The sequence below is a fragment of the Strongylocentrotus purpuratus genome, unplaced genomic scaffold (assembly GCF_000002235.5).
Source record: "Strongylocentrotus purpuratus isolate Spur 01 unplaced genomic scaffold, Spur_5.0 spur5_scaffold_7, whole genome shotgun sequence".
NCBI lineage: Eukaryota > Metazoa > Echinodermata > Echinoidea > Camarodonta > Strongylocentrotidae > Strongylocentrotus > Strongylocentrotus purpuratus.
Window position 1 is genome coordinate 37,542,018 of NW_022145613.1, and position 26,217 is coordinate 37,568,234.

At 38.0% G+C, this 26,217-nt stretch overlaps 2 protein-coding genes across 2 annotated transcripts; one reads left to right on the top strand and one right to left on the bottom strand.

The window, feature by feature from the left end:
• The first annotated feature begins 3,096 nt into the window (after positions 1 to 3,096).
• LOC100892915 (zinc finger protein 2) lies at positions 3,097 to 9,887 on the top strand. The gene is made up of 5 exons (XM_030974280.1): positions 3,097 to 3,193; positions 4,915 to 5,089; positions 5,607 to 5,779; positions 6,404 to 6,501; positions 6,952 to 9,887. Exons 2-5 carry the CDS (start codon positions 4,923 to 4,925, stop codon positions 8,389 to 8,391), a joined length of 1,878 nt encoding a protein of 625 aa, XP_030830140.1. The 5' UTR covers positions 3,097 to 3,193; positions 4,915 to 4,922; the 3' UTR covers positions 8,392 to 9,887.
• A 2,732-nt stretch (positions 9,888 to 12,619) lies between these two features.
• Positions 12,620 to 26,217, bottom strand: LOC100888193. Its single transcript, XM_011665948.2, has 4 exons — positions 26,135 to 26,217; positions 20,848 to 21,219; positions 18,333 to 19,764; positions 12,620 to 17,948 (listed from the first exon to the last, which is right to left on the bottom strand). Exons 2-4 carry the CDS (start codon positions 21,189 to 21,191, stop codon positions 15,225 to 15,227), a joined length of 4,500 nt encoding a protein of 1,499 aa, XP_011664250.2. The 5' UTR covers positions 21,192 to 21,219; positions 26,135 to 26,217; the 3' UTR covers positions 12,620 to 15,224.

Here is a 26,217-nt window from a genome sequence, read left to right on the forward strand (position 1 = left end):
GGAGGAAGGGGAACTTTATTCAAACAAGGATTAAGAGTCGAAAACGGTACAACGAATCGTCTTCTTTCTCTAATAATTTAATTAAAGGTCAAAAGAAATTGAATTTAGACAAGGATTAAGAGTCGAGAACGGTACAACGAATCGTCTTCTTTCTCTAATAATTAAATGAAACTTCAAAGCTTCCGCGCTTCGCGTGGGACGGGGAAACCCCCCCTCCCTGCAGCCACCCCCTTTAGGGAGCGCGCTTCGCGTGCTCACTACCGCCCCCCTAAAATAAAATCCTTGCTACGCGCTTGAGAGGATAATAACCCAAGTTGCAAGCCCACATGGGTCCCATATTCTCTGAAATGTTATCTTTATTGAGGGTGACTTGAAAAAATTAATAACTTGTAAGGGAGGGGGTGCAACCTGCCACACACTTCTACCTCTTGGTTGCTTTTATCCATTGCCGAAATTATTTTGGCACCTATCACCCCCCCCCCCCCCAACCACGGAGGGACCAACAATGACGGTCGCATACTACCGGGTACCCATTTAACACCTGGGTGGAGAGTAGCAAGTGCAGGTTAATATCTTGAAAAAGGATATTAGTGCCGGTGTCGTGATTCGAACCCTCGACCTGCGCATATCATACTCCCGCATGACAACATAAATATATAGATAACAGAAATATATAGATAACGTGAAGAAAACCTTAATTTCGGATCATGGTCGAGGGCCCATTATACAAAGACAAATACACGATCAGCTTAAAAAGTGACAGAGGATGCGTAAATGAAATATTACATCCTAATTTCTTTGTTTTGCCATTTTGTTGGTGAGAGAGGCTGTAAGGCGTACTCATCTGCGCGCAATGTATTATTGAATTTCTTTAAAAAATGTAATTTCTGTTATTTACTCGGTAGCAAAACTTCGGGAGAATTGGGCAACTCCCCCCCCCCCCCCCCCCCCCCCCCCACATCGAAGTGAATAACTTGAAAACACTGAAATGAACTTCACAAATAACATAGAAATTGAAAGTTTATGAAATTTTCTATAAAGAGCAATTTGGAGAGAAGCTCGCATTATTTGTCACAGTGTTACAAATTCCTCGGGGGTGATTGTCATCGGTGATAGTTGTCCTCGGAAGAGGGGGGTAGTTGTACTTGGGGGGAATTGTCCTCGGGGGGTAATTGTCCTCGGGGGTAGTTGTCCTCGGGGGGTAATTGTCCTCGGGGGGTAGTTGTCCGGGGGGTAATTTTCCGGGGGGTAATTGTCCTCGGGGGGTAGTTGTCCTCGGGGGGTAATTCTCCGGGGGGTAATTTTCCGGGGGGTTATTGTCCTTGGGGGGTAGTTGTCCTCGGGTGGTTATTCTCCGGGGGGTAATTTTCCGGGGGGTAATTGTCCTTCGGGGGTAGTTTTCCGGGGGGTAAATTTCCGGGGGGTGATTGCCCAGGGGGTAATTGTCCTAGAACCGCTTAATACAGGGACCACCCGGTTCCAGTATGCAATGGACTTATACGAGATACTATCTCATTAAAACGAGATACTATCTCATTAAAACGAGATACTATGTCGTTTTAACGAGATACTATCTCATTAAAACGAGATAACTATCTCGTTTTAACGAGATACTATGTCGTTTTAACGAGATACTATCTCATTAAAACGAGATACTATCTCGTTAAAACGAGATACTATCTCGTTAAAACGAGATAGTATCTCATTAAAACGAGATAACTATCTCGTTTTAACGAGATACTATGTCGTTTTAACGAGATACTATCTCATTAAAACGAGATACTATCTCATTAAAACGAGATACTATCTCATTAAAACGAGATACTTTCTCATTAAAACGAGATACTATCTCATTAAAACGAGATACTATCTCATTAAAACGAGATACTATCTCGTTTTAACGAGATAAAAATATTTTTACCATGTCCCTTCCCGGGCTCCGTATATACGTCACTATTTTAATACTGTTTAATAGGAATTTTTGTAATGAATGCAATGTACTCTTATTATGCCCCTCTTCTTCATTTGTGCTTTATTCATGCTTTAGCGGCTTCACTGACATTCATTGCTGGACATAACCGTTTTTAATCAAAATTGCATCCGTCAATTAAACATCATTCCATTGAAAATTTCTGTATACGATTAATCTTAAAAACGTCATTGTCAAAGAAAATGAGTATTTTAAAGATATTCTGACACATTACGACTCTTCAACAAATAAAAAATGTGAAGAAACAAATCAACTTTGTGTTAGTTCTTAATCAATTAATGCCAGTTCAGACATGTCAAAGCGATGCCTTGTGATCTTTGTTGGTAGTTTGGAGTGTGATGGGGGGGGGGGGGGGGTATACTAATGGTGTTAAGAGAGTGATATTAGGGACTTTTAGATTTGCGTGGACTGATCGTGTGACGTCCTTTCAAGGCAGTGCATTAAAAGGACGTCGATCGTAGCAATCCACATTAATTGTCTTCGTGCAAATCTAAAAGTCCCTATTATTGTTGATGTAGGCTAGGCCAAGCTAGATTCATGGATTTTAGAAATGGCTACGGGTGAAGTTGCAAGAAGTGAGTAATAGTATCAGAGGCTGTTTAAAAAAGAGATTCATGATGTGGATCCAGTCACATTACTGAGGGGGGGGGGGGGGAGGAATTGGTAGGTCGATCGGGTGGGCCCCGGGGGTTGTGATGGTCGGAGAGTACAAAACCGGGGGATACTCAGATTTAGTTTGGACGGGGGTGTGCCGCTCAAGCCTCGAAACTCCTACCCATTATTAGGGGTCATTTTCTCGAAAATTAAGACCCATTTTTAAAAAATGTTGGGGTTTTGTCAGTTTTTTTTTTCTCTCGGGTGTTTGCCGTGCACAGACCCATTTTTAATAGTATTTTTGTTAAAAGTGGGACCCATGTTTAGGGGTTTTTGTTGAAAAAGTGACCCATTACTATTAGAACGGCACACCCCCGTATCTCCTAATATGTGAGTACCCCCCCCCCCCCCCCCCCCCCCGTACAAAAGCGGTGAATACCTATCTCTAGAAATCCTATATCATATAATTATCTTCCCGCCTCGCTCAGTACAACTTTTAGATAGAACGCCAACGCACGGTTTACGCCCTCCGCGTTCGTTTAAAAAAAGGTTTCGTCCAAGTTTGTGGAAAACAACGACGGTTGGCCTCTTGTTTGGTGTTTGGGATCGGTAAGGATTGTGAATATTATTATATTAAAATCTTGAAATTACAAGGAATATCATAGTTATTAATTTAATTCAAATTCTTGTGCATTTTCTGTCTGAATACGTCTGGTATGATGTGCTAAAGGACAGAAAATCTCACTATGGTCCCACACGCCTGAATTTGTGTGGTAATAAAAGGCAGTGGTATTTGAAGAATGGTTTGAGAATATATATATGAAGGGGTGACCAAAGTTCGCGCACATTTTAGAACATATTACAAAATGTGATATTCGATCTATGATTTCTCACATTCTACACAACTTTATTTATTTCAATTATTACCAAATGGACGGCAAAGTTTTTTACTACAGATTGGTTCAACTAGAAAAATTTACCGTAGAAGGATTTCGGAGATATCGCGATCTAAAAATTCGATGTCCGATCGTGCGTGCGCGCTACATCTAAAAAAGTCGTAAAAACAATGAGACCTAACTTCACGCACGGTGGTTTACAGTTGATTTATCAAAAAATGTGATCCATCAAAAATAAGGTAATATCATAATTTGCAAGACAAGATATCGTACAATCAGTTAGTACCACTCTTTACTTACAATTTTGAGGATTTCTGATCTCAAAATGAAGATTTCCAGACCCTTATCGGTAAGTTGATAATTTTTCGGAACGGACGCAAATAACTGCAAAATTTGCCGATCTTTTGTCAATATTTTCACAATTTCGCAACCAATTCTAAAGAAAATTTCGTTTCTGGGTAATTTTATGACCCTCTTTCCATTGGTGATATCAGATTTTCGAAATCTTACCGACTTTTTGAGAAAGCGAACTTTGGTCACGCGCGAACTTTGGTCACACCGCCATATGATTTTGAACTGATTATATATGAGGCGAATTACGTATTGAGTACTTCAGTGACAGATACAGACGCTCAAATATAGACTTACTATTTACTAACATACATTATAGATCTGACTAGAGATTCTAATGTTTGAAAAGAAAGATCAAACTATGAATCTACTCTGAGACTATAGTCTACTGTCGTCCATGCTTGTTGAATTGTTCAAAATTGAGGAGGCGAGTTGGCTCAGTCGGTAAAGCGTCTGCCTGTCGAACCAAAGATCGTGGGTTCGAATCCCACCCAGGTGGATGACTGAAGCCTGCGTTGTGTGTTAACGTGCCTCTTCCCTTGTTCATAGATGCAGGTTATGTCAAGTGGAAAATACTCTGTATAAAAAGCTGTTTTATTGAATCTCAACATTTCAAACACCACTGTACAAAACTCAACTGATTTCACTCGAAATATGTACTTTAGTGACAATTGATGACACCTAAATAGCAGTAAAATATAATTTTTTTCTCAACTTACTGATGTTAAAAAGAATAATTTAAAAATTCAAATTGTAAGTCTAGTGTCAAATTTGCTGATCATCCACATTGTCTTTATTGTGTGCATTAATATGCAATAGTGTGTAGTGTTTGTATTTGTGTGTTATACCTGCCTCTCAGCAAGTATGCAGTGCTAGAGGTCAATACGCATTAGCATTGACTGTATGCTTTGCTGGAATAGATTCATGACATGAATATGATAACTGAATGTGAATTGATACTACCAGGTTTGTCAAATTCAGTGGTCGTTTTAAGTGGAAAAAGCATGTGAGTGGTAGTATAATTGCTTGCGGCTGAATTTCTAAAGTAGAATTGTAATTGAATTGTTTTCTTCCCATTATCAGACTTCATCATGGGTCATGGAGGCAGGCGTTCAGACACCAGCCGAAAGAAAAAGCATAGCATCACAGTAAAGGCATCGGATCTCCCAAGGTTAAAGGTCGTGAAGGTGGAAGCGAAGTGCAAAGATAACAATGAAACATTTAGATGGATGCTGATGCTAGCTGAGAAGTATTTAGGGTGAGTTTTAACAACATTGAACAACATATTACCTTCTATGCATATGTGCTATTACTTTTTCCCAATTAAATTGTTGCTCAACCCTTCAAAAGTCACACATTACCTTTAATGTGATGCATTATTTCTAGTATTTTCATATTGGGTTACTGTGTTTCAATTATTTCTGTCTTTTTTCCCTTTTTTTTTTTTTTTACTACATGTACTTATTTGATAGATATGCAGATGCACCAAAAAAGCACTAGCAATTTTTGGATTCATACAATTTATCTTGTGAATTTCCAGGATTCCGTCTAATACAGATGACATCCATGGTTTGTAAATCAGAAAATTAGGTCAGTAATGAAAGTGCTGACGAATTCAAAATGTCAGTGGTGTAGACCAAAGTGAGTGAAGCTGTATACCAAAGTGATAAAAAGTGGTCAGTTCTGATTGAACATTGTAAATATTCTTACCCACCTCCATAAATATTGCTGAAAGATACATGTTGTTTTGTTTGTTTTTTCTTCTCCATTTTTAGGGTTGATGACAAAATTGAAAACAGCGGACCTAGCATCCCTGCCCTTGATGAAAGTAAGATTACAGATATTCAGATAGGTGATGCTGATGATGAGATCGAGGGAGAGGGGATTGGAGATATCGTCAGCAACGCAGCTAGAGCTATCAGAGAAGACTTGGAGAAAGAAGGAGCGGGTGAGTAACAAACGGTTCAGGACTGCAAGCTGCTGTTTCTGTGGTAGGGGTGAACTGAAACTTAAATCACCTCTTGCACTTCGTGTGGCTCTACCACCGCATGATAGATATGATCTGATACATTATTATCATCTGGCTTCAATACTCTCAGTTCTATTAGTGGTTCTGATTTCTATCCTGCATAAATGTACCAAAAAACAACAAAAAAGTGGTTGTTAAATGCAAATGACTGATATATGAGATATCAATCTAGAATTAATATTCCATTATTACACCATTTTAGGATCTATAACATGAAGCATATTTGTATGTATATGATCAATATATACATTATTCTGATGTCTTCCAATGATTAATTATGCTTTTTCTTCAACTTGATTTTTGATATATTTCTTTATTTTATGTTATTCCATTTTTTTATATTTTTTAAATTTTATTATTATTATTATTATCATTATTATTATTATTTTTTTTTGGGGGGGGGGGGGGCGGGGGAATGGTAGTAATGGAAACATGTTGCATATTTCTAAAGCTTTCTTTGACAGGTTAAGGTTCTTTGACAGAATAATTGTTATAGTAGCTGTTATGATGTTAATGATGTTGTTTTGTGATTGGTATATATAGGTAATACAGAGCTGAGTGAGGCTGAACAGTATGAGATGGTAGGAGATGAAAGCAGTTCTCAATGCTTACCTGATGAAAGTTCTAGTGCTCAAGAGGAGGTATGGAAATGTCTTATCTCTCTTCTATTTCTCTTCTTTTTTTTTCCTTTTTTTTCTTCTTCTTCTTTCGCTTAACAACTTTTGTCTTATTTCAATCTGTCTCGGTCTCTCTCTCCCTTTTGCTGACCTGTATCTTTATGTTCTCTTAAGCTTGTATGGTTATTCCAACTTGCTATCTGGTTTGTTATCTTTCTCTTCCATTTTCATAATTTCTCAAGATCTTAACACTTGATGAGGATAATGGTTCTTTCAATTTCACTATGGGCCATGTAATATCTTTTTGAAAAAAAGTGTTTTCCAGCCAAATAATGATACAACAATTTCCTGCTGTTGTATCCCATTCATTCTCACACTCATATGTGACTTTTAAAGTCACTGTACATAAGAATTATGAGGGCTATTACTGATCCTAATATCTTTTTTTAATGTTGTTGATTCCTATCCCTTAAGGAAATTGAAGAAAAGCCTCAAGATACCAGCATAAGCCCTCGTCGCAGCGGGAGAGTCCGAGTTCGCCAGAGCAAAGAAGGAGGCTTCAAGTGCAGCAAATGTCCTTTTCGTTATCCCACCAAGGAAGCCGCCAAAATACATGAAGCTACCCATGACTCTAAAGTACAGGTCTGCGAAAAGTGCGAAAAGGAGTTTGTGAATACAGAGGCATTAAAGGCTCACTTCCGCTTTGTTCATGATAAGAAATATGACTGTAGCGACTGTGACAAGAAGTTCGGCACCAAGTATCTCTTGATGCAGCACTTACGTTCACACACTGGAGAGAAACCATTTGCCTGTAAAACTTGCGACAAAGCTTTCACCACATCTTCATCACTGAAGGCACATGTTGAGAGCCATAACGTCAATCGCTCGTACCTGTGCCATGAATGTGGTGCTGCATACAGACGCAGGGACTGCCTAAAGCAGCATATATTGAGATGCCACAAAACTGAGCATGAGTTCCAGTGTGAGTTGTGCGGTAAGAGCTACAAGTATCGAGAGTCATTAAAAAACCATTTGGAGCACCACAAGAATGTTGATGAAGGAAAGTGCCCTTATCAATGCCATCTCTGTGGGAAAGGGTTTACAGTGTCTGCTACGCTACAGCGTCACATGAACACACATAAATCAGTTTTCCAGTGTCATACATGTGATCGTGAGTTCAGCCATCGCCACCATCTCAAGCGGCATTTAATAGTTCACACAGGAGAGAGACCTTTCATTTGTCCTCACTGTGACAGGACGTTCGGGCTGCGTACAACACTACTCACCCATCTACGACTTCATACTGGTGAGAAGCCTTACAAATGCAAGCTGTGTCCTATTGCTTTCCGGCGAAACTACAGCTTGAAGAACCACATGAAGAAGGCCCATGCCATTGAAGTGCCTAAACGTGGACCTGGCTCCTTACCCCTCAAGGTCAGTAACCAAGACAATGTGCCTCCAGAAGTCCTGATGCAGCTACAATTGCAGGAAGAAGAAGAGGAAGCATCACAGATGAGGGGCGAGAAAGGCCTCTTGCCTGGTCAGGTTCCTATTGAGCTGACCGTCCACCAGATCGCGTATGACGGCCATGTCGAGGAGAATGTTGCTTACAGCACCTCTGCGGATGAGTCAGTGGTTGCGAGTGAGCTCATTGACAGTGTGGACAGTCAACAAGCTGTGATGACCTTGGCAAACATGTCACACCAATTGAACGTGCAACAGATGGAGGAGTTGCAGCAACAAGTTCAGCAACAGCTACAAGAGGCAGAAGGGGTCCAGCAACATGTGCAGGAGGTTCACATACAACAGCTTGAAGATGGAACACAGACTGTGGAATATGTTACGTTTCCTGTTAACTTTACCACCATCCCTACCTCAGAATCTGAAATGAAGGATGGGCAGCTCATCCAGTAAACTCTTCCCTAGGTATTTTACAAGCGATTTCGATTTTTAAAATCGTATTTTCAAGATGTACTGGTATTGACCTCAGGGACATTGGCCGAGCGTAAACAGGGGTTTTCTTATTTAGATTACACACCAGATGATAGACTAGTTCAGCTCTTTGTATTGATTATACTTGTCATATGATTAAAAAGAATGAATTATAATTAATATTTATTTAATACTACTTCATCAGTCTCTTTAGATTAAAATAGCATATCATATTCAATAGTTAAACAATGTAGTTAGAAGATTGGGCATTTTTTTCTTTTTGTAAATTAAGTTTTGTTGACCATTAATTCCATTAATTTGAGATGTTTTATGGTCTTGTTTATCCAGATATTTGTTCTATTTGCAAATGTATCCAGATTATGTTATATTTTGTTCAATGGAAAGAGGTAGAGCGTGTAAAGACCAATTACAATGATTACAATTACTCAAGTGGATTTTTTTTTAACTGAAGGAATTATTCATGTTAGATATGGCAAAGATTACAAGACCACATTGAAATTAATGTATAGAATTTTATTCAAGACAAAATTTTCATTTTAAATAAATGAAACATGTAGATAATTATGTACCCATTTTCTTTCATCTGTTATAAACACTAAGATAGTAGAAGATAAAGAAGCCCATTCCTCTTTTTCAAAAAAAATTGAAGGATAATTATTTGGCCTAAAGGTGTCCTCATGCTCCTCTCTCCTTCCCCCCCCCCCCCTCCCCCCTAAAATAAAATGCAATTGTGGTACATTTATGCAAGAAAACCTTCATCATCCAACATAACATTAATTATGCAGGAATTGGCAAACAAATGTATATGAACATCGACATCCCAAGTATTCTGACGGGTTACTGAGGAAAAGTCCAATATCTTATTGTCATGTTCCAGCTCAGATGAAGTATTCTGTCCATGAATATTAATTACAAATCCAACAAATATTAAAGTTACCAATACCTTATTATGAAATGACTTTAGTGTGTAGGTACTGTTTACTATGCCTTTTAAATTGCTCCAAGAAATATGAACCTCAGGATGGAGATCAAAGGTTTCTGTTTCATTATTTAATTGAAAGTATGAAGGCATCCAGTAACATTTCCAATGTAAGAAAAACTACTTCACAATTTCCTGAATCTACTGCAGTGGTCATACAAATCATTCTGTTTTGCAGTAAAGGTTGCCAACTTGTTAAAAGCCATGATTTGGAAGTGACTTTGTAGAAGTTCTCATTTGAAAAATTAGACTATTCATATTAATTTGGGCTTATGCCATGCATGCACTTGAATGCTATTGCATTGTGTATCCCAACAGGAGTACTGATACAGTGATGCAATTCACATTTCAAACCATCATTCGATTGTGGTTGCTCAAAGTAGGTTGTTTTTGACATGGGCAATAGAGAAAGAGAAAAATAGGGTTTGTTTTCTTTATTTTACACACTAAATGCTTTCATGTTTGAAACAAGATTTTTTTTAAATTCATTGTACAAGAGTTTAAAACACAGATCAACCTGACAGGCTGGTGGTGGCACTGTTACCCAATAGACCAGTTCACGGTTAGCACATTACTGCAATGACCCCGAATATCCACAGATCTTCAAAACATGAAGAGGTCTCACTTTGTACATTTTGAAATAATCACTCCTACAGCGATGGAGGGGCTATATAAATAGCATTTGTTTCCTCTTTTCAAAGAATACTTCCACCTGTGTATCATGAAGTGCACTGAATGTGCATGAATGCATAATGTTACATAACTTTCATGAGCACGTATCCAGAATATCGCCTCCGTGTATTTCAAAATTTGTTCTGCAATGACCTTTATCTGCTCATGCTCAGACTGCAACCGTGAACTCGCTTATTCCCTGAATCACCCCAAATTATTTATTTTGCATCAATTGTCAAACACTCTACAAGGCGGTGGAAGTTTATTCTCCCTGTAGGATTGACTTGGTTGATTATCCTTTACATTTTTTCTCATCGGTATTCAATGCTCTAGTTTATCTGGCTTGTGGAGTCGGTTATAAAAACTTTGTAACTGAATTTGAAATATTTATGTGAAATCTCAATGTATATTAGAAGATGTACATAGCACTGTATGAACAAGAATATTTTGAGTGACTTGTATAGTAAATCACATTCCGTTTGATATTAAAGTATCGTTGATGTGCATTGTACTTTGATTTGTCTGCATTTCTGCTGTACACCTTTTTTGGGAGTGACTATTTCTAAGTATTACAAATGTACTGTAATGGTAGATTGTTTAATACATGTTTAATAATGACAGATGAAGCAGAGCTAAGGGACAGAAAAGTAAAGGGAAATAAGAAATAAAGGAAACAGAGAAGATAAGAATGGAAAGAGTCAGAGAGATGGAGGTAAAGTATGGATTGAAGAGAAAAGAGATGCAAGAGACAGAGATGTGAGAAAGAGAGATAGAGCGATAAAGAGAGCTAGAGAGAGAGAGAGAGAGAGCTAGAGTGAGAGAGAGAGAGAGAGAGAGAGAGCTAGAAAGAGATAAAGAAAGCTAGAGAGAGAGATAAAGAGAGCTAGAGAGAGAGAGAGGGAGATAAAGAGAGCTAGAGAGAGAGATAAAGAAAGCTAGAGAGAGAGAAAGAGAGAGAGATGAAGAAAGCTAGAGTGAGAGAGAGAGATCAAACTAAAAAAGACAATATATTTTTAATTCTAATGATCAGACAAAGAGGGAAACAGAGAATTTTAGAGCGAACATAGCCTTGTTCTGACAACGGTTTGTTTCGAACAGTGTTCTCCGTAACTGTATTTTTTTAGTTGTGTTTCTCATTTAGCCAAAGTACAAGAAATTAGAATTTGTATCGAGTGTAGTAGAGTTTATTCATGCAGAAGCTGTGCTATATAAATGGATATATTATCATTATTCTTATACATCAGGAACAAGGAACTAATGTTAATAACTCTCATATTCCAGTCATATCAACGAAACAGTTGCCAGATCAACAACAACAAACTGAACAAGAAAGTTACATTTCCTCAACTAGCCATGATTTATGTATAATGAACAATGGGAACAAGAAAAGAAGAAGATAAATCAATGCTTTGTATTTGATTGTTAATTATTGTTTTATTTACTCTACATGTACATGAAGTCAACTTTACAGAGGTTTATCAAAGTTACACAATCACAACACACACACATATACACGCTGATCTCTAGCACACAATCATTAAATCTGATGAATACAGACTAGGCAATCAGTATAGTACTTCTAACACAAATTCATCTCAAACGAATTATTCATCTACTTCCAAGTTCCAAGGACAATTTTAAAAAAACTTCACAGAACTTATTGAAAATTTATAGTAAAATTCTCCCTGAATTAATGCTATATAATATACTGTACATACTACATGAAGAAACACATCTACAAATTTATTTAAAACGGGACCAAAACCTGTACACAAAATTTAAATGGAAAAAGTGAAAGTATTCAACTTTTTCCCTTTAAAGGCCCACTGCACTACTTGTAGCTACTTGCGCCCTCTATATAACAAACAATGCCTAATCGGTGACCATTGGTCCCCCATGATCCTCTTTTTCTTATGTTAACTGAGATAAGCTTTAATGATTTAGAACAATATCTTTAAAATTTACTTTTCCCCAACAAACGGGAATGATAAATAAGGAAATACATGTACATATGTATTATAGGACACATATTTATCCATATGCATTAAGAAACTACCATAGTGTGTAAAATAGAAGAAATGTACAAAATGTTCAAATGATGAAGGTTATTGTACAAAATGTAGTTTCTGAGAAGAAGAAAAAAATGAAAGAAATATTTTTATTCCTAAGGCTGGGACCGTCACTAAAGTGAAGTTTGTCACTTTTTTGGGGAAAAAATCCTTTCCTTTAAATATGCTTTTATTAGGTGAATATACAATTATTTTATGGCAAGGACAGGTTTTGGTCCCTACGCTAAAGTACAATATTACTGTCACAAAACATATTTTACACAATAAAACATACATGGTATTAAAAGATGTTAACTTCTGGCATACAAAACAATGACAACGACAGTACATATATACATATACATTAAAAAACTGAAATAAAAATATTATCGCATGGTAATAGTTGGTAAAAAGTAATGAACATAGAGTTGAGGGAAGAATTGCCTTGAAATATAAGTTTCGCATAAATATATAAAAAACATTGTGTCAACCCCAGGATTCAAGTATTTACACAAATATTTTCTTAAAAGAGCAATATCATGAATTCAACTGCCTCTGACGGACAATGGAAAGAAAAATCCATCTGAGCATTTTGTTTGCCTAACTTATTATCTTTGATTGTCACCTGGCATAATGCAGTATCTGTCATTTTTTCAATACAGCCAGTTGGCTACAATACTGGCTAATATTTACATGTATATCGCATAATTTCTCGCTTGATCCATGCAGTACTACAAAGTGTGTACAAAGCATTAGTACAAAACAAGTAGGCATTTGGATGTTAAAGAGTTAGACAGTGAATAAACGCAATCATAAATCTACACATACAGCTTAAAATGCATGATAATATAGCAGCCATAACCAGACATCAGAGAAGCTAAAATGCTTCCAAAGTTGTTTGGAATTTCTGAACAAAGAGCTATTTGCCTGATATACATGTACCATAAAATTACACACTTTTTTGGCATGAAACATTCATGATTTGTAAAAATACAGTTGTCATGGCAAGAAACTATAAAAACTTGCGAAATCTTGTGTCGTGTCAGTCGAAATTAAATTATTTTGTGGCATAACCATTACACCAATCAGAGTTGCTCATAAACTTGAAAGTTTCTTGTTTTATACATGTATTAAATAATGATTGGCTAATTCTCCTTCAATGGGGTTAAAAAAATATAACCATCAACAAAGCCACAATACCATCATTTGCAACTTGCAGACAAGATTATTCTAGTGCTGGTAGTATATTCTGATATCCCCTTTCAAAGCCAGTGGTAGATGCACAAAAACTTATACATTCAATAGCATATGTAATCATTTACATATAATTTCATTCAATGTCCAAACATTTATAAATGGTCTAATTACACTTTATTTACATACACCAAAACTTTGGATCACATTTCTACATCTACATGAGTACCTTTACATGTAATTCCTCAAGAGGTATTTCCTTTTACTTTATTTTCCCCTTCACGTACGGTAACCTTTTTTGTTCGATACAAAAAAAAAACTTTTATAAAACATTTCATCAAATCAATTCAAAATTATAGCTTTTTATATTTACAGGTGTTTATTACACCTGTAATATTGTCCAGCACTCTGAGATACTAAAACTGAAAGTTGAACACCAAACTGTCAGGATATCATAGACAAATGATTGTTTAAAAAAAAATCAAGGTATGATGAAACTGTGTAAACTAGCCTACACAGTATAAAATTTATGAAATAAAATACACATGCTTCTCTTTTTTTGCTATGTGTATGTGGCAAACCTAACGGTATATGCATATTTTTAACAGAAGTAGGATATGATTGAAAATTTCTTTATATTTATGACAAAATAAGTGAAGATTTCTACCCCTGTCCAGTTACGGATACATTTTAGTCTTAAAAAAAACAACCAATAATATGATGTGAAAGCAGGTGTTATTGTTTTGGGCAGCAAATGAGAAAAATATACAGAAATACACATTTCTCCTTAAAAAAAATGTACTTTTTGTAGATAATTGCAGCAAAGATCAGGGTGGCGAAGATCCTTGATTTTTTTGGAAGTCTGTTTTGGCAAATCGACATAAAATTGCAACAGAAGTTGGTAAATTTTCTACAAAACACAGAGAAATAAAATGACAACCATGCGATAGACTGGTCGATGCATTTTCATAAAACAGATTATGCAAAAGGTAACAAATATAAATCTTTCGAAATACTTATTACTGCAAATACCTAAAAATAAATCAAAGTTATTCACACAATAACATTGTAATGAAACTAACATTCAATACTTAATATTTACAGGCATAAAAGCTGAAAGAAAGAAATCCTGATGAAAGTGATATTCTATTGCTAAATGAACTACAAAATGACTGTCAAGTGCGGCAGATAATAAAGTGCTAGTACTTGAAAGAATGCTATATTCATTTTTTTCTTATTTTTGAGCCGTTATTTGTTCTTCCACAATATACGGAGTGGCAGGGTTCTCTGTATTTACTTTACAACAGATGTGAAGATACTGTATTAGCACATAATTATAAAGTACCGAAGTGCTGACGTCGTATGTACTCGTCGTCTCGGTTACTGGTTCCAAACAACAGAGCTTGCGCATGAGGTTCACTGCAACATCACTCAAGCTATGGGAAGGAGAAGGGCAAAGTCTATATTTGGCACTGGTGTGATTTCTACGCCACTGTTTAGCACAAAATTGTTTGGAACCGGTAACGTTGACAACCTGGCTAATATGAAGTCACACTTCGGTACTCTATACTATAGGCCCATGTAATTTGAAGCAGAACAGTTTTGTATGTTCATTTATAACAATATCACAATATACATGTTTCTACACAGTGTGTCTGTAGATACAATCGTACAATGTAGGTACTATCCATGTTTGTGTCATTTTACAGTACCAACATCACAAATAATCCACTTGCAAATTGCAATGTTGTGCATAAAGATTACAAGATCTCCTAGAACTCCAAAGTGGTATCCAAATCAACCACGATATATCAGTCACAACGCCCCTCTCCATGTTTTGCTCTGGAGACTAAAATTCACACATCAAATATTGAGTTGCCTGAAACTTGTATCTAACAATGTTAATGACCCCACCTCTGCTGAGTTGGAGGGGTAGGGTTACCAGATAAAGAGAATGGCATGGGGGCATTAGAGTACCCCATATATGGAATCCTAGGCTGGGGCTGTGCTCCCATTGGACTTGGGTAGTGCATACTGGCGAGGGCTAGAGCAGCTTGCTGATTACCGGTATCTGGTGGTCCCATATACCATTGCCTCAAGGGAGATGCTGAATGAGCATGGTCTTGTTCTTGAGTTTGAGAACTAATCATTTCACGCGTTGCTCCTTGATAAGGAGCACCTGTTGGTGCGTAAAAAGGGCTAAGAGGTCTGGGAGAGGGGCATGGGATGGGGTAATTGGAAGGTATGGTATTGTTTAGAGGAGGACGTAAATTCAAATGATTTGATGGAAAGGTTGATGAAAGTGGACTGGCCTGGGGCGAATGGAACAAGGTCTGAAACTGAGGGCCTTTAGAGGAAGGTCTTGATGATTCGTGAGGTGAAGGGGAGGGGCTAGACCGGGAATGTTGAATGGGTGTGGGAGGGGGACTTTGAATTGTACCACCCACCGATGAAACAGGAGGTTGCCTGCTAGGTGCACCGTTACCAATATTAGATTCCATATCTAGGAGAGCCTGAAGATGGTGATGGGTGTTAGAGCCTGGAGTTGATCGGTGTGATGTCGGTGAGTTGTTCTGCATGAGAGGCATTGGCATATGATGAGATGTAGTAGGATCATTGTTTCTGTTTAAGGGTGGAGGAGGATTGACAGGCTGGGAAGGCGGAGCAGGAAGTGACGGCGCCCACCCTGAGGATATTTTGCTAGACTGCATATAGTGTGAGTAATAGTTTGAAGTGGTTATGCTTTCACGTTGGTATGATCTCATTTCATTTGAGAATGGCCCGTTGTTTCTTTCTTGTACAGCAACAAAGTCCTTCTGTTGGTATTGATGATGTTGTGGCAGTTGCGGTTGTTGATATTGCAATGGTTGAGGTTGCTGGTGTTGCAGCGCTGGAGGATGATACTGCTGGATGACCTTACCAAAGTTTCCTTGTTGATATGACTGTTGCTGTTGCTGTTGTTGGTGTGCTTGTTGATTATCCTGATTAGTTCTGGTGTCATCTTTGAGTTGTTGCTCTTTTGCCTGCTGATACTGATCTGCTGGTTGTTGAGCTTGAGGTGGTTGGTGCACAGGATTTGGCCGTTGCAGCTGAATATAGTGATTCTGACTTTCTTGATGTGGTCTCTCTTGATGTGGTTGTTCTTGAGGCTGTTGGTCTGTTTGTTGTTGCTGCTGGCCTGACTGATGTTGCTGATGTGGTTCTGTTTGAGGTTGCTGTTGGTTTACATGATGTTGTTGTTTTTGCTCTGCATCTTGTTGATGATGTGATGTCAGAGGATCAGCAGGAGGTTGTTCCTGGGGTTGCTCTTCTACTTGTGGCTGTGATTCTTGATTACTGGGCTGTGCCTGGCTCTCACCTTGTTGATATTCTAGTGATTGGTCTCCACTTTCATTAACTTGATGTTGAACATTTGTGTTCTCAGGATTTTTCGCTTGTTTCTCTTCAGTTTGCATCCTTTCACTTTGTTCGTTAAGATGAGATATCTCTTGTGATGCTGAACATTTATTCTCTGAAGACTGCTGATTTTGTGGCTCCTGTGGGAACACTTGTTGTACTGTCAGAGGTTCTGGAAGAACTATTTGTGACTTTTTGCCAGCACCCTTCTTGCCCCTTGGTTTCTTGCTCTTGCTTTCTGCAGTCTTTGTTGCAGTTGGCCTACCAACATGGGAAGGTGTTGGTTTCTCATCCCAGACGTTGATTTCATGAGCCTTTTGCTTGTGAGTCTTCAGCGTGACATTCTGTCTGAAAGTCTCTCCACACAAATCACATGTAAAAGGCTTATCTCCTGAGTGGATGCGTCTGTGCGTCTCCATGTTAGAGCTCTGTGTGAAACCACGATTACACTCTGGACAATGGTAGGGCTTAGTTTCACTGTGAACTATCTGGTGTCTTAGAAGATGATTCTTGCAACTGAACTCTTTTTTACAAACATCACACTGGAATGACTCATTTTTATTATGACGGCCGACATGTCCCTTTAAGCCTTTGCTTGTCTTGAACAACTTATTACAAATAGGGCATGTGTAAGGCGAAGTTCCTTCTGCAGTATTCTTGTGAAACTCCATGTGGTTTGTGAGGGACTCCCTAAGTTTATAGCTCTTGTTACACAGCTCACACTTATAGATCTCACTTGACTCATGCGTCTTTCGGACATGATGATTCAAGACATCACGCCTCTTGAAGGCCATACCACATAAATGACACAGGTAGGGTTCCTCAACATTGTGACATTCCGCATGATCATTCAGCATCTGAAGGCTGGCAAAGGACTTCTGGCACTCCTTGCACTCAAATGGTTTCTCCTTAGTATGGCACCTTTCATGTTTTGCAAGCAGACTTGCCAGTCCAAACTTCTTCTGGCAATGTTGGCACTCATACTTCTGGACATGAACTCTCCGATTATGGGCCCAGAGCTGAGCCCTGGACTTGCATGACCTCCCACATTCCTGACAGGTAAAGCGGATTGAAGAATGCAATTCACTGTGCCTCTTAAGGTTTGCCTTGTTGGAGAATGTCTTTGAGCATGCTGAGCATCGATGAATTTGAGCTGCCTTAGCTGTAGCCTTAGCTCGAGCAAACGCCCTCATCTCTCTTGGTGACTTGTTTTGCTTCGACTTTGAAATCTACAGAGAGATGAATTTGAAAACAATGCAATATGAAAAAAAAATGAATGGGAATGACCAGAAAGTTACAACATTAAAACAGGCTGCTCAATAAGCTTTTCAAAATCAAAACATGCAATTTTGGTAGTGTGCCAATTTCTTAATCAAGAAACATGGCAAAAGGAAGTGTTCATGTTCAAACTACCAAATTATGATCATACTTTCAAGAAGTGACAAACCTCCTGCTAAGGGCCAAGAGGGTAACTCTGCATAACATAAAATCATAAGTTAATGCCTTTATGGCTCTTGCCAGATAAATAGTCCCGGTTATGTGGTGATACATTACAAAAAATAAAACACTTTCAATAGGTGTGATTTAACTTCAGACAAAGTACAGTTTCTCACCTTTCTCTGTTCTGCTCTTGAGGGTGAGGCTTTGTTTTCTTTCGGTTTTCCAATCTTGGTTAGCTCTTCCTCGTCTATTGAAGACAACCTCACAGAACACCTGCTTAACTTGGAATCAAGAGACAAGTCTGAATCAGCTTCTTCATCCTCATTTGTCTCTGCTTCCACCTTTTCATTTGTCTCTTCTTCCACCTTTTCATGTGTCTTTTCTTCCACCTTTTTATTTGTCTCTTCTTCCATCTTTTCATTTGTCTCTTCTTCAACCTTTTCACTGGTCTTTTTCTTCTTTAGAGTTGGCAGGCTTTCTTTTATCTTTCTTTTCTGAGGGCCTTTAGCGTTTCTATTGTTGATTGGTTTCCCAAGAGCTTTCTGTACAGGTTGCCTTTGCTTGGTAAGCCTTTTTGATTGACTCTTTGACGGGACTAGGCTTTCAGCTTTACTATCTTTGGCTGGAGAAGAATTATCACAATCACTACTTGGTGTTTCTTCAGTTTCTTTTTTCCTTGATGTATCATCAGACTTTGCAGTCTTATGAATCGCTTTCCTCTTTGTCTTTGGGGCTTCCGTTGGTCCATCATGATCAGTTTTAGAAGGTTCTTGGTCATCTTTGACATTGCTCACAGGAGCTTTCTCAGGAACTGGGTTTCCATCAGACTTTCCATCTGAGATGGGTTTTTGGACTACTTTCCTCTTTGACCTTGGTGCCTTTGTTGCTTTTCCCTGATCAGCACTAGAAGTTTTTTGATCATCTTGGCCATCGCTCGTTGGAGCTTTCTCAGGATTTGGGTCTCCATTAGACTTTGCATCTGAAATTGTTTTCCGAGTTGCTTTCCTCTTTGTCTTTGGGGCTTCTGTTGATCCACCCTGATCAGTTTTAGGAGGCTCCTGGTCATCTTTGATGTCACTCACAGATTTCTCAGGAACTGGGTTGCCATCAGACTTTCCATCTTGGTATTTTTTTTGGACTGCTTTCCTCTTTGTCCTTGGTGCCTTTGTTGCTTTTCCCTGATCAGCACTAGAAGGTTTTTGACCATCTTGGCCATCACTCACAGGAGCTTTCTCAGGACCTACATGTAGGTCTTCATTAGACTTTGCATCTGACAATGTTTTTCGAGTTGCTTTTCTCTTTGTCTTTGGGGCTTCTGTTGGTCCACCATGATCAATTTTAGGAGGTTCTTGGTCATCCTTGACATCACTCACAGATTTCTCAGGAACTGGGTTTCCATCAGACTTTGCATCCGATAAGGGCTTTTTAGTTGCTTTTCTCTTTGTTCTTTGATTGGTACTAGGAGGTTCTTCATCTGTGATGACACTCACTGGAGTTTTCTCAGGAACTGGGTCTCCTTCGACCGCATTGCTCTCGCCTGCTAAACATGGGTCACTCTTGGGGTCACTCTTGTGGTCAGTCTTGACAGCTTCCTTGGAGTAAATTCTGTATTCAAACAAAAAATGAAAAGGACAATTTGAAAGAAGGTGATAAAAAAGTGAAATATCAAACTAAGCATGAATTAAGTACACAAATTATGAATAAATTTTAAGTCGAGTTTGTGTGATTATTGAAAGATAAAACCACTTTTAAGCTGATGATCTCAGGTCCAAAATGAAATGGCTGCATCAAGGATCAGTGTCTTTTGTAAGACACTGGTCTGTAAAGAACATGAACTGAAAGTTCCCTTGGTTGCATAACGTCAATCTAATATTTTTTCCTTCATAATGTAAAAATCAACAAGACATCTCTGTATCTATGATAGGTATTAATGGACATTTATGTCTGCTTAAGGGAAAGATTATATGTTTTTTAATCCAGATAAGACAAAGAAGACTTAGACAAACAATGATAATAGCAATTAACAACTAAAGGCATAGGAATAACATTTACATGTGTAGGTGTTGGGTCAAAATGGTCATTCTTTCAGAATTCAACTATTGTTCCAAAGATCATGGGTGGTATTCTCATAAGTTAAGCCGGGACTAAGTCTAGACTAAACAAGAATTTTAGTTCACACTTTTATGGAATGCTAGGTTTCACCTTCCTCCTTCAATATTCATGACAAAGATAATCTACCAAAGACTTTGTTGAAATTCAGTTCATACTCATATTATCTTTTTCTTCCCATTTCATTGCAAAATTAATTTTTTGGACACTTTTCATTGGAGGATTAAAATAATCTGTACAGGGTAAATTAGTTTGCAACAGGCACTCCATAAAAGTGTGAACTAACTACGTACGCGCTACCGGAATACCACCCAATGTTCATATGTGAGTGGTCTGGTGTTCTTAATTATCATTTTGTATTTTTGCATGATGGCAAATATATATTGTTTAAATAACATCCTCTCAGATTATCAAGTGCATTGTTTCAAATTTCCACACCCACACTTTTGTTTACATGCTCAGAATAAATGATGTGGGTTTCTTCATACTCAAATCCCTACATCATGTGCATGTTATCACGTTTGAACAACCACTACTGGCTACTGTCATGATGATATTCTGACATTTTTATCAACCTACCCAAAGTATTTCTCTGCTATACCAAGCAGCCACCTCATTAGCTGTACATTGGTCTTGCATCCAGACTTCTCCTTCATGACACACCATCTTGGAAAGTCCTTGGCTCCTAAGAAGACATGGACTCCACTCTTGGGGTCCTCAGACTTGACTCGCTTTTTGACAACCTTCTCGGCGGGCTTCTCAGAGGTCTCCTGAGGAACCTTCTTGGGCGCCTTCTCGTGAGCCTTCTTGGCAGCCTTTTCAGAAGTCTTTGCGACAGCCGTAACAGAAGCCTTCTTGACAGCCTTAATGGGAGCCTTTTCGTTAGCCTTCTCAGCAGCCTTCTTGGTCTTATTCTGAGGCATCTTGATTACTGAAGTCCCAACGATATGCCTAGGAAAAGTAAGATACATAAAGAAGAGCATTAAATGTTTGTACTTTTATGAAGAACAACAATTAGTTAAGCAATATGGTCTGGGACAGTGACAACCTCTTTATAGGACTACTGAGATAAAAGTATGTTCCATTTTCAACAATATTATGTTGTTAAGAGAGAGGCATATTTTATTATCTATAATTAATATTTTTGCTGAAGAGAAGCCACAAATCAAGAGATCTGTGTAAGGATGATTCTGATTTGAGTTTTCAGGGGTTTAAAGTTCAAACTGTTCCATTTGCATTTTTGTGGTGGTGCATCGTCATTTTGGGGAGACTTCAGCAGGGTCACAATATACCAATAAGTTTATTGTGCCCTCTTATATCTCATGCTTAGCTTGCCCTTCAATGACACTCACATTTTTATCAGACAATAGACTTCTTCTTATGCAAGAGTACAGGGGCCCGTTTCTCGAAACCGACGACAAGACAGTCATAACTTTATCTGCCAACTACTGAGATGTCTCTGATCTTCTATGCTCTGATCTTCATAAACCATTTCACAAAAGAGCTTACTTGCTAAACATCTTGTGAAATCGTTACTATGTGCTAGAAGAGGAGCCAAGACAAAGCCCTAGTCAAAATTCCACCGGGCACCGGATTTAAAAAAAAAGTAATTTTAGGAAAACTGCAATTTTTTTAATGAATTAGGAATAAAAAAGATTAAAAATAGCACCAAGGATAAGAGATGCAAAATACTTCAAAATTTGTGTAGGTTATACCATAGAATTACTTGTAAAATACATTTGTGAGTATTTTATCTTATGACCGGTAAATAAGTTTTTTTTTTTAGATGTGTACTCCCAAATATTTGCATTTCATAGTTTATTTATAAAAAAATAAAAAAAGAAATACACCCACTGTTTTAGGCTTTTAAAAAAATTGTTAAAATGACAAAACTTCGACATTCCAAAAGTTAAAACACATGTTTTTCAACTAAATTCAGTTTACCCATTTGGAGAGAAAATTTATCTCAAAATTAATATGTGTCTGAAATACTAGAGAATATACTTCTGACTATGGCTTGCCTTCCGTGGCAGATACTTATCCCTTTGAGGAATATACAATGTTGAAATAAATGTGTACAATCAGTCCAGTTAAGGGGTCATTCCATGTCAAATCACCCAAAAAATCTGAAAATCTTAACCCGACCATTTTTGATTTTGATGAAACTTAGTGTACTTGTTGAGTGTGATCTCACAGCACCAAATCCAAAATTTTAGGTCAATCGGGAGAGGGGTTTGGGAGATACGGCCCACCAAATTTTGAGATTTTTTCAAAAATGGGGGTGGCGGGCCTACCTTTGAACCCTTGTATCTCGGGACCTAATGGGTCATTCTTCACAAAATTTGTGTTGTTTTAAAGGGTATTCAATAAGGATTCCAAATCTGCCGCCATTTTGAAGATTCGTACATATTGGGGTACTTTGACCTCTTGACCTCAGATTTGACCTTGAAATTGACCTTGTGGATCACGTAACTTTGACAACATTTTTCATGAAATGTAATCTCTGACATGTTCACTAAAACATATTAAAGTTTCAGAGATATAATATTTTTTGTTTTGGAGTAATAAGGATTGAAAGTATCCATGCTCACAGATATTCACAATAAACCCTATTATACTGTATACAATACATGCAATATGCACAGTATAACATACATCTTCCACATGTTTTTTTTTGTTTTAGTCACATCCATCCTAAATGTCAGCAGTACTTGAATAGAAATAAAATGACAAGTTCATATAGGCCTAAAGGGTTAACAGGATGTATGGCTTTAGACCTCTGAGTCGGTTCTAGGATAATTACCCCCTGGAAAATTCACCCCTGAAAACTACCCTCTAAGGACAATTACCCCAGAGGTCAATTACCCCCCCCCCCCCCCTATTTGTTAAAGTGGAAGTCCAAACTGATAATAAGGTGGTTATAATCAAAGCAGATTTATTTTTTGGGGTATATTATTCTTGAGGGGTAATTTTCCCGGGGGGGGGGGGGGGGGGGGGGGGGGGGGGGGTGGGGGGGTAATTGTCCTAGGGGGAAATTGTCCGGGTGTTGATTGTCCTCGGTGGGGGGGGGGGGGGGGACAGATTGTCCTAGGAGGTAATTTTCTGAGGGGTAATAATCCTCTGGGTGTGATAGTCCTTGGGGGGTAATTGTCCTCAGGGGGGGGGGGGAATTTCCTGAGGGTTAATTTTCCAGGGGGGTAATTATCCTAGAACCGACTCAGAGGCCTAAAGCCATACATCCTGTTAACCCTTTAGGCCTATATGAACTTGTCATTTTATTTCTATTCAAGTACTACTGACATTTAGGATGGATATATGCCTAAAACAAAAAAGCATGTGGAAGATTTATGTTGTACTGTGCATATTGCATGTATTGTATACATTATAATAGGGTTTATTGTGAATATCTGTGAGCATGAATACTTTCAATCCTTATTGCTCCTAAACAAAAAATATTATATCTCTGAAACTTTTACATGTTTTAGTGTACATGTCAGAGATTACATTTCATGAAAAATGTTGTCAAAATTACGTGATCCACAAGGTCAATTTCAAGGTCAAATCTGAGGTCAAGAGGTCAAAGTACCCCAACATGTACGAATCTTCAAAATGGCGGCAGAATTGGAATCCTTATTGAATACCCTTTCCAACAATACATATTTTGTGAAGATTGACCCATTAGGTCCCGAGATACAAGGGTTCAAAGGTAGGCCCGCCACCCCCATTTTTGAAAAAATCTCAAAATTTGGTGGGCCGTATCTCCCAAACCCCTCACCCGATTGACCTAAAATTTTGGATTTGGTGCTGTGAGATCACACTCAACAAGTACACTAAGTTTCATCAAAATCAAAAATGGTCGGGTTAAAACCATTGGGTGATTTGACATGGAATGACCCTAAGTGGGAAAAGCCTTAGAATTTAACATGGCATATTTTCATAAGATTTTCAAATATTAAATTAAAAAGGATAACTCCCTATTTAAAAAAATGTGTAGAAACATCATAGCTGGAGGGTTTCTCTTTCTTTTTGCCAGCCATAGTCTACCAAATAAATGATATGTGATGGCGCTGACCAATAATTTGACAGGGTCAGAGGCATCAAAACTTAGTCAGGATGTTGTCCTTGATCTTGGCGCAGAGGGCTTCGTGAAACATGTAGCGGACAAGTATAGCTTACTAATGCTGATTTAGTCAAGAAGTTAGAATTACATGTATGACGGTTCCTTGTGTTCCTTGTGCAGGTAAAAACTTTAATCTGTTTGGCTTTGGGAAGAGTGCAATCCTCATTAAACCAAGTTAAAGCTTTTAATAAAACGGCCAAAATAATCCTTGCACTGGAGTCGAGTCAGGCACACATAAAATGCGATCATTGATTGATGGATGCAGTTTTAAGAGAAAACCCTCTCTGATATATAGCTCTGGGAACAATTGCAGAATACCCTACCACGGTTTTACAGAATTAGATCTAGAACTAGTCTATAACAGTCTGACAAATATTAGAAACATAGTCTAGAACTAGAGTCTAGGTCTAGAAGCCAAATTCCAACGACCATCGACCAACAGTCTGACAAATATATTAGAAATTGAAACCAACGACCATCGACCAAATACTATTGAATGGAAGAGTCCAACGACCATCGACCAACAGTCTGACAAATATTAGAAAAAGAGACCAACGACCATCGACCAAATAGTGAGGCATATTTGTTTAAAAGAGCCAACGACCAACGACCATCGACCAAGGACTCCCAAATATTAAAAAAGAAGCCAACGACCAACGACCATCGACCAAGGACTCCCAAATATTAAAAATGAGGCCAACGACCAACGACCATCGACCACCCACCAATACTAGTCTAGTCTAAGCACAAAGCTAATTTTTTCTTTTGTATTTTTAGCACGAGACATTCCACTATTATAAGCACAAAACTATTATTTTTCTTTTGTATTTTTAGAACGAGACATCACTTGTTGATTAAAAAAGCACAACACTATTATTTTTCTTTTGTATTTTTAGAACGAGACATTACTTGTTGATTAAAATATCTAATAGGGTCTTAGAAAGCAGACTAGCAGTGTAAGAGAGGGCACAAGGTACAAACAAATACGTGTGTGGGACTATGTACGGGCTGGACATTTTGTGTTACTGAAATGTGCTTAGAATTCAAGTAATTCATCTATTAAATGACTATAACAGACAATAAACAAGACAAAGGTAAGGACAAGAATCAGTGCTTATCAATATAACAGACATTTTGCATGAAATACCATCAGGAAAGCCATCTAAATTTGTCACAAATTAGCGACAAACACACCAAATTCAGCGCTGCAATGACGCACAAAACCGCGTAAAATTCAACTTTTCATCCACCAAATGAATTCAAACACTTGCATTATACAATCTTCAATACCTGTATCACCGTTATCACAAATAATAAAATCACACTCTATATCTACGGCTAATAATGAAGACTAACGATATGGTAGGGTATTCTGCAATTAAGCCTAGCTCTGTCCTCCTTACATGTTGGCTCTATGCAAAGCTACAACATTAAACATGCATGTTGTTTACAAATAAATAATCGCACAAGTCATATTACAGTGCAGTGCCATCACCGTGTAGAAATGCGCCGAGCATGCATGTGCATGCACGCCATAACAAAACACACGTCATTTATACTGTACACACACACAAAACAAGTGCCCAGTCCACAAGGCACAACACTCATTCATTGGCGCTGACGGCAGCTGATTTACAGATAAATAAGTCATGTGGTATATGAGCGGTTCAAATAGCTTTCATAACGAAATGAGAAGTAATATATTACAATCATGAGACAATCCAGAGTCCTTATCTACAACATTACCTTCAAAAACATGAAATTACATCTTGCATTCAGGCTTCCAGCTCTAGGCGTCATTCATTAAAGGTGACGAGTTAATACCACTA

Bases quoted from the DNA above. Each gene is read 5' to 3' on its own strand.
- LOC100892915 (XM_030974280.1), top strand. From the start codon at position 4,923: ATGGGTCATGGAGGCAGGCGTTCAGACACCAGCCGAAAGAAAAAGCAT. The intron at 5,090-5,606 runs GTGAGTTTTAAC...CTCCATTTTTAG, and splicing joins CTAGCTGAGAAGTATTTAGG to GGTTGATGACAAAATTGAAA. The intron at 6,502-6,951 runs GTATGGAAATGT...CTATCCCTTAAG, and splicing joins GTTCTAGTGCTCAAGAGGAG to GAAATTGAAGAAAAGCCTCA.
- LOC100888193 (XM_011665948.2), bottom strand. From the start codon at position 21,191: ATGCCTCAGAATAAGACCAAGAAGGCTGCTGAGAAGGCTAACGAAAAG. The intron at 19,765-20,847 runs GTAGGTTGATAA...GTTTGAATACAG, and splicing joins ATAGCAGAGAAATACTTTGG to AATTTACTCCAAGGAAGCTG. The intron at 17,949-18,332 runs GTGAGAAACTGT...ATCTCTCTGTAG, and splicing joins CAAGAGCAGAACAGAGAAAG to ATTTCAAAGTCGAAGCAAAA.